This window comes from Cydia fagiglandana, chromosome 3 (genome assembly GCF_963556715.1).
Source record: "Cydia fagiglandana chromosome 3, ilCydFagi1.1, whole genome shotgun sequence".
In the NCBI taxonomy this organism is placed as follows: Eukaryota; Metazoa; Arthropoda; class Insecta; order Lepidoptera; family Tortricidae; genus Cydia; species Cydia fagiglandana.
The window spans coordinates 14,149,269-14,169,226 of record NC_085934.1 but is presented as its reverse complement, the minus strand read 5'-3'; the positions used below and the strand labels follow the sequence as shown (position 1 = coordinate 14,169,226).

General features: G+C 37.6%; 2 protein-coding genes across 2 annotated transcripts in view; one reads left to right on the top strand and one right to left on the bottom strand.

Annotated features, from left to right (window-relative positions):
- The first annotated feature begins 304 nt into the window (after positions 1 to 304).
- Positions 305 to 6,714, top strand: LOC134680140 (regulator of nonsense transcripts 3B). Its single transcript, XM_063539189.1, has 6 exons — positions 305 to 539; positions 639 to 852; positions 1,159 to 1,347; positions 2,462 to 2,610; positions 5,196 to 5,942; positions 6,287 to 6,714. Exons 1-6 carry the CDS (start codon positions 432 to 434, stop codon positions 6,410 to 6,412), a joined length of 1,533 nt encoding a protein of 510 aa, XP_063395259.1. The 5' UTR covers positions 305 to 431; the 3' UTR covers positions 6,413 to 6,714.
- A 305-nt stretch (positions 6,715 to 7,019) lies between these two features.
- The window catches only part of LOC134680148 (uncharacterized), a 28,722-nt gene continuing 15,783 nt past the window's right edge, over positions 7,020 to 19,958 (bottom strand). The window contains exons 2-5 of the mRNA XM_063539209.1: positions 14,699 to 14,897; positions 12,160 to 12,724; positions 10,023 to 10,099; positions 7,020 to 9,305 (exon numbers count right to left, since the gene is read on the bottom strand). Coding sequence (XP_063395279.1) covers positions 9,093 to 9,305; positions 10,023 to 10,099; positions 12,160 to 12,724; positions 14,699 to 14,897 — 1,054 coding nt within the window. The 3' untranslated portion in view covers positions 7,020 to 9,092. The remainder of the gene's footprint in view (positions 9,306 to 10,022; positions 10,100 to 12,159; positions 12,725 to 14,698; positions 14,898 to 19,958) is intronic.

The following is a 19,958-nucleotide window of genomic DNA, read 5'->3' as shown; positions in this document are numbered from 1 at the left end:
CATTTTAGGTATCGTTAAGCCTTTGAAGTAAAATTAAAATTGCAAGAAATGTCGATAGTTTATCGATATGACTTTATCGACATGGCTACAGCAACGTGGGCCTCATTGTTAATCGTACACTAAACAAAAGTGGCAACAGTGACAGCTCGCTGAGACACCGTCTATATATATATTATGTCTATGGTTCTTACTGACTGACAAGTTGTGTTGCCAGACTATAGTTTGTTTGCCGACCATTCAAGGAAATAATAAGCTGGCAACTCATACAAAAAGTGTTGCCACCTTCATGTTTCATAAGTCATAAACGTCACAACGACAAACGAAACGTCACAAAAGTCACTAAAAAATTGACTTGCGTCGATTCAACTCGATTCGAGCACTATTACAAAATGATGAAACTTTAAAATAAACACGTGAATAAAACGTAAACAATGACCGAGGATCAACATGTTAAGGACGCGCAGGCTGAGACAGGCAGCAAAACATTTATTAATAAATCTAAGGACAAGAAAACCAGATCACAACGGCCCCTAACCAAAGTACATTTTTTTGGACCATATTTGTGTTTAATGTAAACATTTTACCATCTGCTTAATGAAAGGAAAAATAGGGTTTGTAACGCTTTAATTCAATTGCAGATTATCCTTCGCCGATTGCCTCCAACGATGACCGAAGAACAGTTTCTAGAACAAGTGTCGCCCATACCGGAACACGACCATTTCTACTTTGCTAAGCCAGATCCGTCGTTGGGCAATAATGTTTATTCCAGAGCTTATATAAACTTCGTTAATATTGAAGATATTTATCTGTTTAGGGATAAATTTGATGAATATGTCTTTGTTGATGATAGAGGTTGGTAATGTATATTATTATCCACATGGTATTTATAATAGTTCATATTTCAACTTACATAATTTGTGTATTTCGTTTAGGCAAAGTATTACTTTGTTAACTATCATAAAGATACAACCGTCTTAAATAAATAAATAAAGATGCAATGCAAGTTCTTCCTTGTTGTCAACCTGGCATGTTCTACTTTCTGCCTGAGAATGTCACATTAATTTTATTTTATTTACATAACTGTCTATTTAGTTACTAAAAGTGTTTCATCCGTATGTGATTGTGATAAGAAAATTAACTAAAATGTTTAATTTTCAGGTATGGAGTATGTTGGAATAGTTGAGTATGCTCCATTTCAGAGAATTCCAAAGAAAAAGAAAAAGAAGGACCCAAAATGTGGTACCATAGAGAGTGACCCAATATACCAAGAGTTTTTGGAGAGCTTGACTAAGGAGCCAGAGGTAGAAAACCAGCCGAAACTAGAATATTCATATCCTATTAGCGATGGTAAGAATCTAACATTTTCTTGAGCCAGTAAATATTCATTAAGGAGTGAAAATGTAACAAAAAATGCTCTTGTGAGATAATCTTTGCTAAAAGGCTGGCTTGACAGGCTCTCATACACATAACAGTTGAGTAAACAATACTGTATCTGTAAACAAAACAACTTTTTCCATAGAGAACATCTTTTATTTATAAGTATATATTTTATTTCAATTTTGCTCCAATAATCAGTCTGTGTTAAAGTGGGTTGGGTTATTGTTGCCCACCTTACAGTGATTTTTAGGGTTCCGTACCCAAAGGGTAAAACGGGACCCTATTACTAAGTCTTCGCTGTCCGTCCGTCCGTCCGTCTGTCACCAGGCTGTATCTCACGAACCGTGATAGCTAGACAGTTGAAATTTTCACAGATGATGTATTTCTGTTGCCGCTATAACAACAAATACTAAAAACAGAATAAAATAAAGATTTAAATGGGGCTCCCATACAACAAACGTGATTTTTGACCAAAGTTAAGCAACGTCGGGAGTGGTCAGTGGTCATGGGTGACCGTTTTTTTTTTTTGCATTATGGTACGGAACCCTTCGTGCGCGAGTCCGACTCGCACTTGCCCGGTTTTATGAATCATCATTCATTCCACACAGACAAACTTATGCCCATGATAAGCAAATAAATGTTATGGGAATAAATGTCAGTCCTGCACTTTAATATGGCTTGTGTTGTTTTAGATAACAATATATGTATAGATATACTTAAACTAAACACTGAGAAAATATTCATATACTTTCTCCATGACAAACATACAAAGTCTCTCTAGGTACCTACATACTACTTACTGACTTAGGAGACTCTTTAATAGTGCATTTCCACATTGCTGCATATTTTGCTAATGAATTTTATATTTGTTCCATTTTGCTTTATTTATCTTGCTATGAAATGCAAACAACCATTTCGCAAGTGGTTCGCGAATGTGCCAACATTCGCCAATTATGGTCAAAAAATAAAATGACGTATCACTTAATACTCGTATCTATGTTACTTGTATCTATGGTAGGAAAGGAACACCTGTTAATTAACATTTGACTGTCATAAAAAGTTATACTTAATTATTTGATTGTAGGCAATGATAAGAAAGTTCAATCAACTCCGCTGTTGGAGTATCTGGCGGCGCGCAAGCAGGACAAGCGCGGGCGCGACGAGCGCCGCCGCCGCGAGAACGACAAGCGCAAGATGAGGATCGAGAGGAAAACTAAAGAGCCGGCCATCAAGGTACAACCATTTATTCATTTAACCGTTTCGGTGCGTATGGCACGACAGGCGTGTCATCAATGTTTTTAACGTGTGGCGTATGACAAAACTGGCGTGCCATCATACTCTACTCTATGGCGTAAGGCACGCCTGTCGTGACATGATATAAGTGTTAAATTTTTTCTCTAAAGCGGCGCTTTCTCTTGATAGGCTTGTTTTCCGCTCATAAAAGTACTGGACCTTTGTGGAAGGCTTGTTAACCAGATCTATGTATTTGTAGATAGCCTAACTTGGTCTACAGAATTCAGACACAATATGGTTTATAGAGGTCTCTGTCTCCCTAAACAACTTTTATTATAGAGCCAAACCTAATAAAGGAAATAATTCTAACCCATATAATATATTTATGCCTTCAACTGGTCATTGTGAATTTGACTTTCTAAAGGCCAGATCACACTGGCTGTATGTGCGTGGACGTGTATGTGCGCGTGCGCTAAAATGGAGCTACGCACACACGCCGCTTGCGTGACGACGGTACACTGGCCTTTAATTAGGAACAATTTGATTGGTTACGGGCGTGGCTAGGCTAGCGTACAGTGATGATTTTACTGCATTCTTGAACGAATTATATTATAAATGTTTAGTTATTCTCATGATGATTGTTCCATAATTATTAATAGCATTTACCATTCATGACATTTTATGCAGTCAATTGGCCTAAATGGACTTGATAAATTCCTGCTTGTTATTTACTTTTTATTGGCTGCCAGTTGCTGCTTCCGTTTTTAATATTGTTCATAATGTTGTATCATTTTGTCAATATTTTAAAAACAAAGAAATATTGTTTTTAGAATAATGACATGTTAAGCACCTGGGCCCAGTTTTATAAAGTTACAAGTTACAAGTTTACAGGCGTTTACTGGCAACACTTGCTCCGTTTTTTACAATTTGCGTTTTATAAAAGTACTGTGTTACAATTTTACAGGTTACAGGTACAAGTGCCTGTAGCTCAACCATAGACGAAAATACGGGAGTTTTATAGTTTTAAACTCATAATCGAACAAGCGTTTTATAAAAATATTGTAAATTACAAGTGTAGATTGGTACACTTGTAACAAAAACTTACATACGTCTTGAGTCCTGTAACAGCACAACAGCAGTTACTTGTAGACTCGTTTTCTGAGAGATTTTAAACTTTACTCTTTATTGTTAAGCACCAACGCCAACGATTGTGCCAGGGCATGCATACTTTTCCATGCACCTTATCAGTTTTTGTTAATGTATCTGAAATATATAGTAAATAGGAAATAAAGTGACAATATGTTTGATATTGATTTTATTGACGATTCGTTTTATTTTATCTACTAGGAAATGGTAAGGGATTATTGCCGATATTTGTCGTTGATTTATTAGCATTCGTCTCTTTATTTAAGTATAGTGCATTCACATTATGGTAAAGTGTACTATTCATAATTTTCGATACACACCGTATTTATCTTTGAGCCGCTACCGAAACGATACATTTTAATGTAAGAATGTGAAAGAGTACTTATTTACATGTTATTTACTTATTACGTAAATATTTCATTAAATCTAACTTAATCTGAATCTGAAAACGGCCCAAAAAGTATATCCTTGGCATGGAACGCCGCTCTCAACCACTCGATTTTTCCTTCATTTCTGGCCATTTTTCCAGTAATCAATATTTTACAGCAAACAAAAACACATAATTTAGTAGAGAACCGAGTATCTATGACACACGTTTTTTTTTTAAATAGTGATGTCCTTCACACCTGTAGATTTCACATGTAATCGAGATTGACCGTGGTTCTTTACAACTGTAATTATTTATGTGTATTTATAAAACACCTGTAGCCGTTCACAGTGCATTACAGGTGCCTGTAGCCTGTACTCTTGTAACCTGTAACTTGTAACTTTATAAAACTGGGCCCTGGTCCGAACAGCTTTAAACTTAAACCGTTAATTACAAACACTCTGCAAACAAGATGTAATTGATACATGTACACGCAATATAAATATAGCGGATATAAAAATAACTGTACTTTTTCTTTAGACACCTGGTGATTTATCAGAAGATGAAGGATTTCAATATAATTGTGACTATTATGACAAACCTAACCACCAGTTTTGGTTTGGCGAGCAAAGAATCTACCATAAATCTAAAGTGAAATGTGCACCAGCTAAAACAGAATTAAAAAAGTCCCAAGGTTCTGATGAATTTATTAGTACGGACTCGGACTGGGATAGCCATTTTCCTGCCTTGTCTATGAAAACCCATAATACTTTTACTTTGACCTCTAGTAAATATTGTGATAAAAAGGAGTTACAAGAAGGTAGTTCAAAGAGTGGTGGTGATACATGTTTAAAGGTTTTCATTGGTTTATTTAACATTTTATTTGTTCTAGTTTTTCATTATTTATTGCATAGCTGAATTTGTATGTGCATACCATATACCATGTAAGTTCCACATGATTTGATAATTTAATTATCATTATTTTAGTCTCATGTCGTAACCATATCATTTAGTTTAACATAATAAATTTTGCAATTGCACAAATTATTTTCATTCCTGTTTTCTTTTATAGGAAGATGACTCTGGCGAGAATGAAATTAAGAAGATCAAACCTAGAGAGTGGGAAAAAGACAAATCGTCTAAACCTAGAGAAGAACAAAGCAAACCAGACAATAAGGAGGGAACTGTCTATGAATCTAAAACCTTTAGGGAACAGCGTAAATCTGGAATGGGTCTTGCCACAGACAAGAAGAAAAGACACGATTCCGACAAAAAAGATGATGACGATGATGAATCAGATAAAAGCAAAATTGATAAACCTATCAAGCCTAAAGATGGTGTCAAAGAACAGAAGAGTAAAAAATATAGTGACACCCGCAAAGAAAGGACTAAGCCAACTGAAACTATCAAGGCAGATAAACAATCATTTACTGGAAAAAGCTCTCTATCAGATGGTAAATATAGATCACTGAATCATGATGATATCAAACCATTTACACAGTTGCCACAAGTCAAAACGGATGATTTGACCAGGATAATAGATGGGATGGAGAAGAAGACTAAATTGGAAGAGGTAAAACCTCGCAAGGATTCAGAAGAAGCTACTGACGAGTGTAGCAAGAATGACGAACCTACAGCTGTAGCAAAGGTTAGGAGAAGCAGCTTGGATTCTGGTGAAGGACTAAATAATGATGATTCTGTTTTGAAGCGACAGAATTCGTTGGACGACAGGGGCAAATCGACAGACAGAGAGGGGTCTGAAGAAAAGGAGAAAAGCGAAAGTACCGACCGGCGTACCGAGAGACGCATTCGAAATAAGGTAAGTTTGTAAATTACTGTCTAAACTTTTAATTTAGATGGGTTTAATAAGATTGTTGATCAAATGATCACCTGTTTGATACTTGCTGGAATATTTTTTATTGGACTTTATAAAAAAATTAGAGGGGTCTAAGTGACTTAGCAAACCGGGATTTTATTTTCCATCGTCCGGGATTTTAATATTAATTTACCTAACTCATATTTTAAAATGAGGAGTATTAGTTACTAGAGTACTTGACCAGTCGTGAAAGTTAATAAGGGACACTTAAAACTAATTTTAGATTTTAACTAATAGATTGTATAAATCACTGCGATTGCATGCATCTCATGATGGTCTTTTTTCAGGATCGCCCAAGTCGCGTCATTTATCAGCCTGGCATGGGTAAATTTAGCAAACAACGGCTGGCAAAGGAAAAGGAAACCCAGCCAGCAGCAAAATCCGTAAACGATAGTGAGAAAAAAGACACTTGAGACCATTGAAAATTTCCCCAAATCTGGATAACACTCAACGAAATTAACCCTAGGCTGGCATTCAAGGGACGACCTTGCTGAAGTGGAAGAGGAGGCTTGGACTTGCCAACCGGGGGACAATGTTTGCGACTTACTTATAGTTGATGTTAAAACATTCGATTACATTATTTTACGTGATGGAAATGACTTCGAGAAATTTCGATGCAATCAGCAAGGAATCGAATGTTTATATTTTAATTTTGTGACCATTTAACTATTTAGTTCAGTTTAATTTCATTTAATAATAAATGTTTTTTTGATGGCATACGTGTTTCTTTTAATCTTCTACCTAGCGTTATCCCGGCTTTTGCCAGGGTCTGGTTTCCTACTTGCTTTCTCATTATGTGTTTCTTTTAATATACCGACCATATTCTAAAACGACATTTATACACACTTTGTATATCACACACGGAGGATAAGGACCACGGATAAGGGGGAGGCCTATGTTCAGCAGTGGACGTCGTATGGCTGAGATGATGATGATGATGACATCACACACATTTAAATAATCCCTCTGATCACCTCTACAATTACATATTTCTGGGTCGATTAAAAGACAACACATGTATAATTTTTATTTTTTATTAAAATAAGTAACTGTATCACAGTGTTATATCTATCATTGCAAAATAACAAAAACTTTAGAAGTTAGTTAATGAATTTGTGTTCTATCTCTCAAGTCTCCACTAAGTTCCCAGCAAAATTAAAAGCCGGTAGAGTTATTTGCCTTCATAATTATAATCTACTTAATAATATAGGAAGACTAAAAATACAGAAAGCATCTATTCCTTAAGAATGGGTTAATATGGATATATGTTATGTACGTTACTTTTTACAATTTTTTATAAAAAAATTATTTATAATATAACAGTATTATCCTACAAAACATCTTTGGCAAAACGAATCCCTAACGTCTTCTAAAAAAACTGGACAAAGCTTTGGTTTCTTAGGATAGCGGTGCCGTCATATAGCGGCCGTTTCCATACAAAATAATACAGCTAAATATGGATGTAGTAGTATTTTGTATGGGGACGGCTCGGAGTAATTAACAATGGAGCCGCCATTAACAGGCGTTCCCCTCTGTCGAAAATAGGCGGCCAATGGTCAACCACATGTCAACCATATGTATGGACTGACGTTTATCTGACATGTCAGATAAACGTCAGACGGTACGTCATGACGTACCTATACATTTGATGTGCCCCTCTCCCCCGCAAAAAACGGCAGACTATTTTGTACCGAAAATTTTAGACATGGCGTCTCCATTGTTAATTACTCCGAGGGGGACGGCCGCTATATGACGGCACCGCTATCCTAGGAAAACAGAGCTTTACCCTCTGGTACAACATGTATTGTTAGTACATAATTATTTAGAAGGTAATATAGTGGTAATATGTATTGTTTTGTTTTCTGTCTTTATTAAATGCTTTGTTACACTAATCAGACTTAAAGCCTTCTACATTAGGCCTTTAAATTTAAATTGTGAATGGTAACGGATTGATAGATAATTATTAATTAAATAATGACAATGGCACTTACTTACCTAAGACTACACTACAGCATTTGGTAATTTTGGTATACAGGATGTCCCAGAATTCGACGTCAAGCCGTAATCCAACTCATGTTTTTTAAAAATCATGGTCACTTTAAAAATTCACTAAAAAATCCACACCCTGTAATGGTTCTTTAACTCTTGTTACTACAAATTCCATAATTTATTCTAATTTTTTTATTATTGTGTAATCTTGAATAATTACAGGATGTGGATTTTTTTGTGAATTTTTAAAGTGACCATAATTTTTAAAGAACAAGAGTTGGATTTTTTTTGTATTTTTATGATAACTGTTATGACTTGGTCTATCATCCGTTTACGGCTTGACGTCGAATTCTGGGACATCCTGTAGGTACTTTGTTTTAGTATAGAAAATTCGGTAGATCCTACTCGTACAAGTATTATCTTGTTTAGAAACGACATTTTCAATTTAGAAGTACCTAGATTTAAACAAATTCGATGGATACTTTCAAAATTCAAATTTGCTTAAATCACGCTTTAAGCGCCACCTAGTGTACTTACTTAATTGATATACCTAATTATTACTCTTGCACAATCAATATACCTAATCATTCATAACATCAAATATAAAAATATTATTTCCAGAATTCATACGTAAATGCAGCACTAGGTGCCTACTTAATTATTAGTACGTATCGTGCTCCTTCCAACGTTATACGATTTCGTGATCATGAACCTGTACCTATCTATGCTAGAATTTGAACAGCCAATCCTGGCAATACACAGTTAGAAAACAGCTAGGAGTAAAACTATTGACACTTGTTTTCTTCTCACTCATTAAATATCCAGTAGCTGCCCTCGCGTGGGGTTTGGTCCCAGGATCATTGTCCATATTTTTAAGGTAAAAGATGAATTTGTATCCTTAAGAGCTGTTTCCCACTGACGTTCAGTTTGTTGCGGGTACGGTTTTTTGCAGGATCCCGTTTTAGTAGTATAGGTGCTAATATAGTATAACTTTCACACGAGGATTTTGTTTGCGGAAACCGTCTGTCTGAAACAGCTCTTAGTTACATTCTACTGATACTGCCACGATTGGCGATTGGCTGGCGCGACAGTGGATGGCACCAATTAGGCGGACGAGGCATCATTTAAAAGCAACTCAGACGCACGCTTGTCGCCCTGTTTGGGCAGGGGCTTCTTCTCGCTGGCCCGCTTGGTCTTGGCCACGTTGTAGCGGTGGAACACGTACAGCAGCAGCATGAATCCCACCAGGAAGCCCGCGAGGCCGCCGCACAGCTTTGCCCACGTGCGTCGGGCTGGCCGCGACTCGGGGACTGGCTCCTGGATATAAAATGATTAACATAATAATATGTTCTAAGGTAATAGCAATACATTAAAGGCCTGTGCACACCGGCTGCGTGTGCCTGACGTTCACGTGCGCGTGCGGCGTTGTAGGATACAGATCCTTATGAGAGACGGCACACCGCTTGCGTGACGTGTGCGTGTGCGGCTCCAACATTTTAGCGCACGCACACACGCACATCACGCACACGCAAGCCGGTGTGGCTCGGCCTTAATTGGGTATAGAATGGGCGCAAGTAAGTCAGAAGACCAAAGAGAGAGACATTAGCGTTTCGTTCGCTAACGCTAACGGCGGCGTTTTTATCCCTTGTCACCATACCTGTCACGTTCTAACAATTATGTCAGTGCGAAAGGGACGCGCATAGTGAAAGTCGATAAAAATGGAACCGTGCTGCGCCCGCTGGTTAGGCCACTTGTGTATATACATTGATATTTAGATTATGATATAATATGTTGGTTGTTTGATAGTTTTTTTGGGGAGAATTTCATTTAGATTAGGTTTAGGTCCTGATTTCGATAATCACCCATAATCCGCCGCTCGTGTTAGAAATCCGTTTTTGGAACTACCCGACATTCGGGAGTGATTTGTAATCACCCGAATCTACCTTTGTCCAATTCCTACTCTACAGCGGAAACAACCTTAATAAAATTATAAATACAAACACAAAACAAAAGAAGAAATATATATAAACTTACTCTGTAAGCTGCCAGACACAGGTTATGTGTATGGTTGAGATCATTCGAAATGGCGCTCTCAGGACACGACGCGAACTCTGTAATTAAAATTCAATGCGTAAACATTATAAACAAATGTATCTATCTAGGTCTCGGCATAGTTAAACAATTCTTTCTCGATAAGTTGTAAAAATGAGGGCATGTGTGTTCAACTGCACCGAAACACCAAGCGAGATCTTTAAAACGGAGTAGGTAAGATGAGTTTACAAATTTACGTAAGAGGAGTGTAGGTATTACTGGCAATAGAGTATAACTACTATGACATACAGTTTGGTTTAACTATGTAAAGGAAGTAGCTCATCATCATCATCATCAGCCTACTCTCGTCCACTGCTGGACATAGGCCTCTCCTATTGCACGCCATTGAGCACGATTTGCGGCGACTCTGATCCAGCTCTTGCCAGCCGCCTTGCGAAGGTCATCGCTCCATCTAGTCTGAGGGCGTCCTACGCTACGTTTGCCGATGCGCGGTCTCCACTCGAGAAAGGTAGTAGCTAAGGTACTTTATTTGATTGTAAGTTGACTAACTGTGCTCTACTTATAAACTATCAGGTGACCAAAAAAGTTCGTGCGGTTTTTATGGTAAAAATCAAAGTCTTGTAGATTTATTTATAAAACAATTTATTCATTTATATAAGCACCCTCGCATTCTAGAACTCTTTCCCAACGAGATACAAGTTTATACATCCCGTCCTTGTAAAAGCTTTTATTTTTTGAAGCGAAAAAATTGGCAACCTCCTCTTCGATCTCAACTTGATTTCGAAATTTTTTATCTATCACATGATTATCTAAAGCCAAGAAAAGGTGAAAATCCATTGGAGACATATCCGGAGAATACGGAGGGTGGGGTAGTAACTCCCATTTTAAATCATTATTTTTTTCCAGAGTGAGCTTGGCAACGTGTGGCCTAGCGTTATCTTGCAAAAATATTACTTTATTCCGGTTAACTAGTCCAGGCTGCTTCTGAAGTAACGATTTGTGTACTTGCTCAAGCTGCATCGAGTAGAGTTTAGCAGTAATAGTTTGACCCTCGGGAAAAAACTCGTAGTGTACTATACCAGCAGCAGTCCACCATACACAAAGCATGATCTTCCGGCAATGAATTGGCGTCTTCGGTACATGTGGTACTGGTTGGTTTGGGGACAACCAATGATGGGTTCGTTTTGTATTATTGTACATAATCCATTTTTCATCAGCTGTAAGCAGACTGTCCAAAAACGGCTCAGTTTTATAGCGCGAAAGCAATGCTGAACAAACTGATACTCGATGACACCTGTGTTCATCCGATAATTCACTCGGAGTAATTAACAATGGAGCCGCCATTAACAGGCGTTCCCCTCTGTCGAAAATAGGCGGCCAATGGTCAACCTCATGTCAACCATATGTATGGACTGACGTTTATCTGACATGACGTACCTATACATTTGATGTGCCCCTCCCCCGCAAAAAACGGCAGACTATTTTGTACCGAAAATTTTAGACATGGCGTCTCCGTTGGTTATATCCTCCAAGGATAATTCATGAGGGACCCATTTACTTAACTTCCAAGATTTACCTAACTGATGTAAGTGCAAACGAATTGTTTCATGACTAACACCAAACATTTGCGAAAGTTCCTGGCAAGTTAACTTAGTGTCGTTTTCAATGGCAGCCCGTAATTCTTGATTGTCAATAACAGAGGGTCTTCCCGAACGAGGTAAATCTTCAAGCGACTCGTCACCAGGCAAGAACTTTTTAAACCACTTTTGTGCAGTACGTTCTGATACTGCATCTTCACCGAATGCCGTACATATTTTACGAGATGCCTCTGCAGCCTTGGTGCCGAGTTTAAATTCGTAGAGCAAACAAGCCCGAATCACATTAGTATTAACTGACATTTTAGACAAAAATAATTTACTTATGAACAGCGTGTTAACAAAATAGAGCGCATCAATATACTGACGAGTCCGTGCATGTTATATTGACACTAAATATTAGGCGCTAGGAATCGCAACAAGTTCAAACATGTCTCTATAGTGAGCGCCGCCTAAAACCGCACGAACTTTTTTGGTCACCTGATAACTTAATCTATTTATAAATAATTAAACCTCATACCAACCTAAAGACGCCAGTCTCACATGCGAGTCGTCCAAAAGTAAGTAGTCTACACGTTTCCGTTTCAGCCACGCGATTGTCGGTTTCAGGTCACACAGTCTTACTCTGTCGACAGACTTCGTCAAATCAACCTTCATCAGTTTACACATGTCCACGAAGTGAAACACCTCCAAATCTGTGAGAGGGTTGTGGGAAATATTGTAGAAAGTTAGTTGAGGTACGATACCCCAGTTCCATATTTTTGATAGCGAACAGCCGGACATGTCTAGGTATTGCAAAGGTGCTTTTATTGGCCTAGAGAGAGCATTAAACTGTCCATCCATTTGCATCAACGGATTACCGTTAAGCTGTAATTTTTTTAACGAGGGTAGTTGGAAAATAGAGTTTGGTAGTGTTTGGATCCTGTTGCCTGATAAATCCAGGCTCACTAAAGAAGTTAATGTGGAAAGAGCATTTTCTTCGATGCCAAACATGTAGTTATCAGGGAGGTAGAGCAATATTAGGCCTGTATACTCGGCGAATGTCTCTTTTTTTAGTAGCCCTATTCTGTTTCCTTTGAAGTCAATGACCTGCAACAAAAATACGCGTTAAGATCTCAGATGTTGTAAGTAGTTATTAAAAGAACACCTTCACAGTATATTTTAAGTGCGCATTTTAAGTGTAGGTAGGTATTAGGCATATTTTTTTAAACATTTTAAACAACTTACGTTGATGAATTTGTACGAGAAAAATAATTACTGAGAGTTTCCAAAAACTTGGAAAAAATCTCGGAAATTTCAGGAAAATTAAGGAAACACTCCTGTGTCCACTTTCTTTTTGGAAATGAAAAATTTAGATTCGACAAAAATACGAGAATCTGGAGCCCTTTTGGAAAGTAAAGAAGGCTAATTAAACTAACATTTTTCTACTATGATCTTCTCCTTATTATGGGTAATAGACGTGCGCGCCGGTCGAAAAAAATCGGGCGGCGGCGCGCCACGAAAAAATCCACGGCGGCGGCGTAACGCCGGCGGCGTGGGATTTTCAAATTTTCAATATACGTATAATGAGAAACCAAGATTAACTCTTAAATCGACACGGGAAAAATCTCAAAAAAACTGCGTTACTACGTTTTTTTTTGGTTTATTGTAGAAATATCATGAAAAAAACATATGTCAGTATGTTGGACGTTGCCAGGATCGGTGTAAATAAAAAGATACGCCGTTTAATGAAAAGACGTCCAGTATTTAGGACGTTGCCGAGTATGGACTACCTACTTTATGTGCATAAGGTTTTTTTGTAGTCCAATTCATGTTTTTTAAAATAAATATAGAATAATTGCATTTTTTAATTAGAAATACACTTACTGATAATGTTAACTTATGTAATGAATTGAAGTAAAATCTATTATTTTCATATTTTTGGAATAAATTTATAGCTCGTAGGTGGTAAAATTTTACCAGTCATTAACGTCAGTTATTTAACATTAAATCAAACAGCGGGTTATCCTAGGAAGCAGTAACATCTAAGCAATGGTTTTTACAATAATGCATGCACTTTTATCAAAATTTTCCTAATCCACAGGGAAAAAATACATAAAAATATTTTTTTATCTATTTGGTTCATTACGTAATACGGCAAGTAATGACTTTTTAAGATGTTTTGAAACACCTAACATCCCTCTATTTAATTTATTTACCACAAAAACTACCAGAAAATTTAATAATTTTACTCTTCGCATACTTGGCAACGTCTAACATATTAGATTTAGCAAAAGTGCCGTGTTGTCGATTACAACGGGCAAAATACTGGACATTACACTTTTTGCACTTGTTTTTACCCATAAACAAAAAACATTTTCATGATAATAAACAGACCAGTTAGTAACCTATTACACGTTTTATTTTAGCGCTGCTTAATACTGTCATATTAAAAAAAACAACGAAATATGGGTAAAATGTCAGTCTGTAGGATGCTTCCTTGCAAGTTCTGCGTTCTGTAGGACTTTGACAAAAAGATTATGTTCACACTGGTTTCCAATATTTTCTTATATACTCATACTTAAAAATAACATATCATTCAAGTAGTATTAGTAGTAGTAGTAGTTTCCTGGTAGTGTAAGTACGCTACCAGAGGAAAGTAACGCTATGCTTTAATATTTGGTGCATATTTTTTTCTTGGGATGTCCATTATAGTGGACGTTATCGATTTAAGGATTAAAATAAACCAAGCAATTAATTAAAAAAAAACGGAACAGTCGGAACGCTAAAGCTAGGCACGTCGCACAGGCTTTATGTCCATTGATTTTAAATTTGTACTCTTGCGGGCTTTGTCTCGGCGCGAATTTTAAACTACCGGCGGCGGCGGCGGCGCGCTGACTCCTTATGGCGGCGGCGCGCCGCGGCGGCGCGCACGTCTAATGGGTAATCAAATATACTGTTACTCACTGTCCTTCGGGGCCCCCTGAGGATGGGGGCCCTGGGCACGGGCCCTGTGTGCGGGCTTATGGGAAAGACGGTACTGTTCAACGGTAACTGGCTGTAAGGGGATTAAGACTGCTTTACCTCTATGCTTCCTTTAAGGTTGGGTACACTGTCCAACTCCAAGTTGGCGCAGGAGGCCCCATAGTAGCCGTGTGCGTACTCGTAAGAACATCGCTTCGGCTGCACCAGCCCGTTCAGCTCTTGGATCTCGACGCTGGTATCTGTTGCTATTGCCTCGAAGTGCAACAAGGCAGCCAACGTCAGAAAAGTGCAGGTTGTTCTGAAAATAAAAATAAAAAAAATAAATAATTTGCCCTATATTCGTCTCACTGCTGGGCACCTGCCTCCTCTCAAGCATGAGAGGGTTTGCATACATCCACGAAGAAATTCAAAGGTTCTGAAAATAACTTATGTTTATTTTTTTCTTCCAAATTAGTTTAATTATGATGGGTACGTGGGTTTAATTGCCATTTTAATGCATGATTAATGGTTGCCCTATTATTATTCATCTGTTAAAAAATACGCATTATTATTGACGCTGCTGCTATATTTTAATCTAGTTCTTTATTTAAAATAATTCCCTTCATTCACCTCCTATACCATATCTTAATCTTCGATATAGTATGCATAATTGTTTTCCATCGTATTTTCTCGGAAACGTTCGTATTTGTCATGCTACTTCAGTCATCCTCAGTACAATAATCTAGGCTGTAATTGTCATCGTTATATTCCATCATTTAAATAGAATTGTTCATGGATTATTATTGACACCTCTCTATATTTAAAAGAGGTAAGTAGGTAGGTACCTATTTTATCAGTAAGACGGAGGTCGTAGGTTCGCACTCCACAGTACTCTACACCCCACAGTAACGCACCCATATCTACACAGATGCGTTCTTGGCTAGGGTTATCATATGTGACCCTACACGAGTACTCGGTAAAACTTGACTCATTGAACGCATCATTGTCCTTGTTAATATATCGCGGGAACATGTGAAAGATAGTATATACCTACTTAATAATCTTAACATATTTTGTAGAAAGCCTAGCTTCATCATAATTCAGAATAAATAGACATAATAGAAAATATGAAATCATTTGTGGTTGTGTATTGGCACCTACTCTCTTCGGAATATTCTTTTCTGTACTCTTGAAGGTTGCTTTTGGAGACGACCTACAGGGAATACACCTGTACATAAGATCCGACGGTCAGATGTATAACTTAACGAGGCTCAAGTCCAAACGCCATAGAGAGGACTTGTTTGTAGACAGCCTTCTCTTTGCTGACGATGCCGCGTTCGTCGCTCACAGTCAGTCTCAGTTGCAGACAATCATGGACCAATTTACAAAAGCCTGCAATCTCTTTTCCATGTCCATTAACGCCAAGAAAACCGTCATACTAGCGCAAGGATGTTCAGCCCAGCCAAGGATCGTACTTAACGGCGCACCTCTCGAGGTGGTCAGCAAGTTTTGTTACCTTGGCTCGCTTGTGTCGAGCAATCTCTCGCTTGACGCGGAGATCGACTCCCGCATCGGCAGAGCAGCCAGTACGTTCGGGAGACTCCGTGCAAGGGCTTGGGACAACAAACATCTCACGGTAAAAACGAAAATGCTTATTTACCAAGCATGTGTCCTAAGCACACTTCTGTACGGAGCGGAATCCTGGACTACTTACGCAAAACAAGAACGCCGGCTGAACACCTTCCACATGCGCTGTCTGCGGAGCATACTCGGCATCACATGGAAGGATCGCGTGACAAACGAGTCTGTTCTAAGCGATGCACAGCTCCCTAGTATCACAGCCATACTAAAGAAGAGACGACTGAGGTGGCTTGGGCATGTGTACCGAATGGAACGGACTCGTTTACCACGTCAAATCCTACTAGGAGAGATTGCAAATGCAAAAAGACCGGTCGGACGACCAATGCTGCGCTACAAAGATTGTGTCAAGCGTGATATGGTTGCCTTTAATATCTCATGCAACCAATGGCAGAGACTGGCCGAAGATCGACCTATGTGGCGACGTGTTGTTCATGATGGCCAATTCAAGCACGACGATGCCTGGTTTTCCTCTTTAAAAGAAAAACGCTTGAGGCGCCACGAGCAGGCCTCCAACCCCCACCCATCTGGGGGAGCATACACCTGCCGCGTGTGTGGACGAGGGATCCTCTCCCGCATAGGGCTATACAGCCACGAACGCAAGTGTCGTTACCGGGATGCTGCTTAAAACATCTGACACAGATGAAAAGGCCTATTAATATAATATTGGTAGGGAATTAGGGATTAAGCCTTTTCACTACACCTACTAACTATAGGTATGCGAGAAGACCCATAGGCTGACCTATTATTTTCCTAGGTAGGTACAAGTTATTTAGAACACTTCATAACACTGTTACTTTTTCGTCATACACGATGTTAAATATAAGTAGGTACTATAGGTACCTACACGACGTGTAAATGGGGGTCAAAAATATAAGTAGGATGAGATTAGATTTTTCTTTCACAAGAACTGATAAGAGTGATAATATATTCTATTATAGGTAGTTGTTTATCATTTAAATAAGGTGCGTTTCAGACTCGTAGTCGTAAACATTTAAGAAGTAAGAAATATTTGTAACCACTATTATTAGTTTTTACCTACATGTACTACAAATAGGTGCAGCGAAATCACACATGAATTAATAACTAGAAATTTTTCGAGCTTAAACGAAGGACTGGCAAAATGAAATAATACCTATAGGTATCTAAATCTAAATAAGGTGTATATACGATAATATTGATAATTTCCACGAATGTATTATTTTATGAATGGTCCAATTCTCCAATTGGCTGATAGCTTACTCTTAACAACGAAACCTTTATCCCGTTTGCCAGTTTATCTTGCGCTTTACATATACCGGTTTTGTCGATCTGGTCAATACCCATAGATACCCCAGAAATGTTTCAACATGGTAACATAAACAAAAGTTAAATTAAAGCCCTTCTTGTAGTAAAGTGTTCAGATACTTCGAATAGACATTCCAAATTTGAAATTCGTAACACGCATATTAGGTTACCTAAGGTTTACTAAGCTAATTTTTACACACCACTTGCAGTCTGTTCGAGATCCTGAAAACGGTGAAAAATAAAGATATTTTGCTAATTTACAATTGCCTAACTTGTTGAAAAAATAACTTTAAGATATATTTCTACAAGTATTACATGTGTTGACATGTTTTAAATACACCATATTTTTTAAAATTTTTCAATGAATATTAAATTTAATACCTTTAAAATTATATTTAATGTTACGTAATCGTTATTACACGCCGCGCGCGTTTCTCGAAAATGAGGCGCGGAGGGCTGTGTTCAGCGTTGGATAAAAGGTATTAATAATGGAGATACAGTTCTGCAAGTCTGGAATGTTTGATTGGAAATGTCCTCCTCTTTTATAATATTCATTTTGGTTTCTTAAATATTAATACTTTTTGAGATATTGGGGAAATAAAAAATAACTACTTTTTCTTCCCTTTTTTTGTTTATAACTTTTGATATTTTTTGTGTGCTAATTCACGCTTCGAATACATTTTTCTAGACATCATGACGAATCTAATGAGGTATCACACGTGTTTTTAGGAGTAGTATCTTTATTTTTTACCGTTATCAGGATCTCAAACAGACTATTGTACCATTCAGTTCCGGTGCATTTCAATATTTTTTGGCAGTTGGTAACACTGGTGAATTGGTTATGCCCGCATGCTACGAGTAGCATTTCGAATGTCAAAGTATAAAAGTATGACTGATCATGTCTCTAATGCATGGACATTAAACATAACTGGATGGCGGACATTGGCCAAAAAGTGTGTCCACATGAGATAGTCAAGGTGGGCCGTTGTATCTCTTTCTAATTAGGGTGACCATACGTCTTATGTATGTGGGATATTAGTATAACATTTAAATATATAGTTTACCAGGATCTTTCATCAGTCCCGCAGGGGTCCATTTTAGGCCCTGTACTTTTTATTATATTTACAAATGATCTTGTTAAATTTATATCTAATGTAGTACCAAACTGTAATTTAATAATGTATGCTGATGATACTAATGCTGTTGTACACGCTAAAAACTTAGTAGAGCTCAATGAATTAATCAATCTTGCATTATCTTCCTTTTATGAATGGTTTACATTTAATAATTTATGCCTAAATACCGATAAATCCCAAATAATTCTGTTCAAACAAAACTCTAAGAAAAATGACGAGCTTCAAATCGTTATGAATGGAACATCTATAGCAATAGTTGATGCTGTAAAATTTCTGGGTATACGTCTTGATTCCAAATTAAACTGGACACAAGAGCTGGATGGTATTGAGAACGCAGTTAGTTCAGCATGCTATGCCCTGAGAACGCTTAGAGATGAAATTAATATAGAACATCTTAAAATAGTTTATCATGCCCTGATTGAGTCCAAGTTGAGGTACAGTATTATGTTATGGGGAAACAGCTTCCAATATAACATCAATAGAGCTCTAATCGCTCAAAAAAGAGCGATTAGAATCATGTTTCGCATCCCACAAAGGACGTCTTGCAGGCAATATTTTGAAAAACTTGGCATCCTTACGGTGCCTAGTCTTTATGTGCTCTTATTACTCACGGATCTCGTTAAACATAGCTCAAGATTTGAAACTGATGAGGAACAGGAGTTGCGTAAAGCGTCGCGCACAAAAAATATAAAAGTTAATTTCCGTCCATCATCAAAAATAGAGGAACACTGTGTAAGACACCAGGCCGTTAAATTGTTTAACAAACTTCCTGTAGAACTTAAAACAATATCAGAAAGTAATATCTTTAAACACAAATTAAAACTGTTTTTATTGAGAGGGTGTTTTTATACTGTAGATGAAGTGTTCGATATTGTTTAGTCTCAAGTGTTGATTTACTTGTTTTTGTTTAGTTTTAAGTTTATGTGTAAAATGTATTTTCAAACACAATCCTGTATTGTTTATGAATAAAATGCTATGACTATGACTATGACTAATCGTGCATAGTTATATTAGTAATAGAAATCATACTGTCTTTTCGCCTAAAAAGGGATGGATATAGTTTTTTCTCTTCTGTAAAACGCTTCACACAACCTTAGGTACTTAATTTAGTTGTTCTAAATGGTGTGTTCACATTACGGCACCTATGCAATTAAAACTGCACGAGGCCATGCGCTTGGCGAGGAAGAGAACCCTATGGAGGAACCTGGTCTTCAACAGAAGGATATGATGTCACGATCCTCAGTATTGAGGGACCAAGTGAAGACGAAAAGCTGTTACTAGTAGGCGTAGGTACTGGATCACGAACATGGTCGATCGTC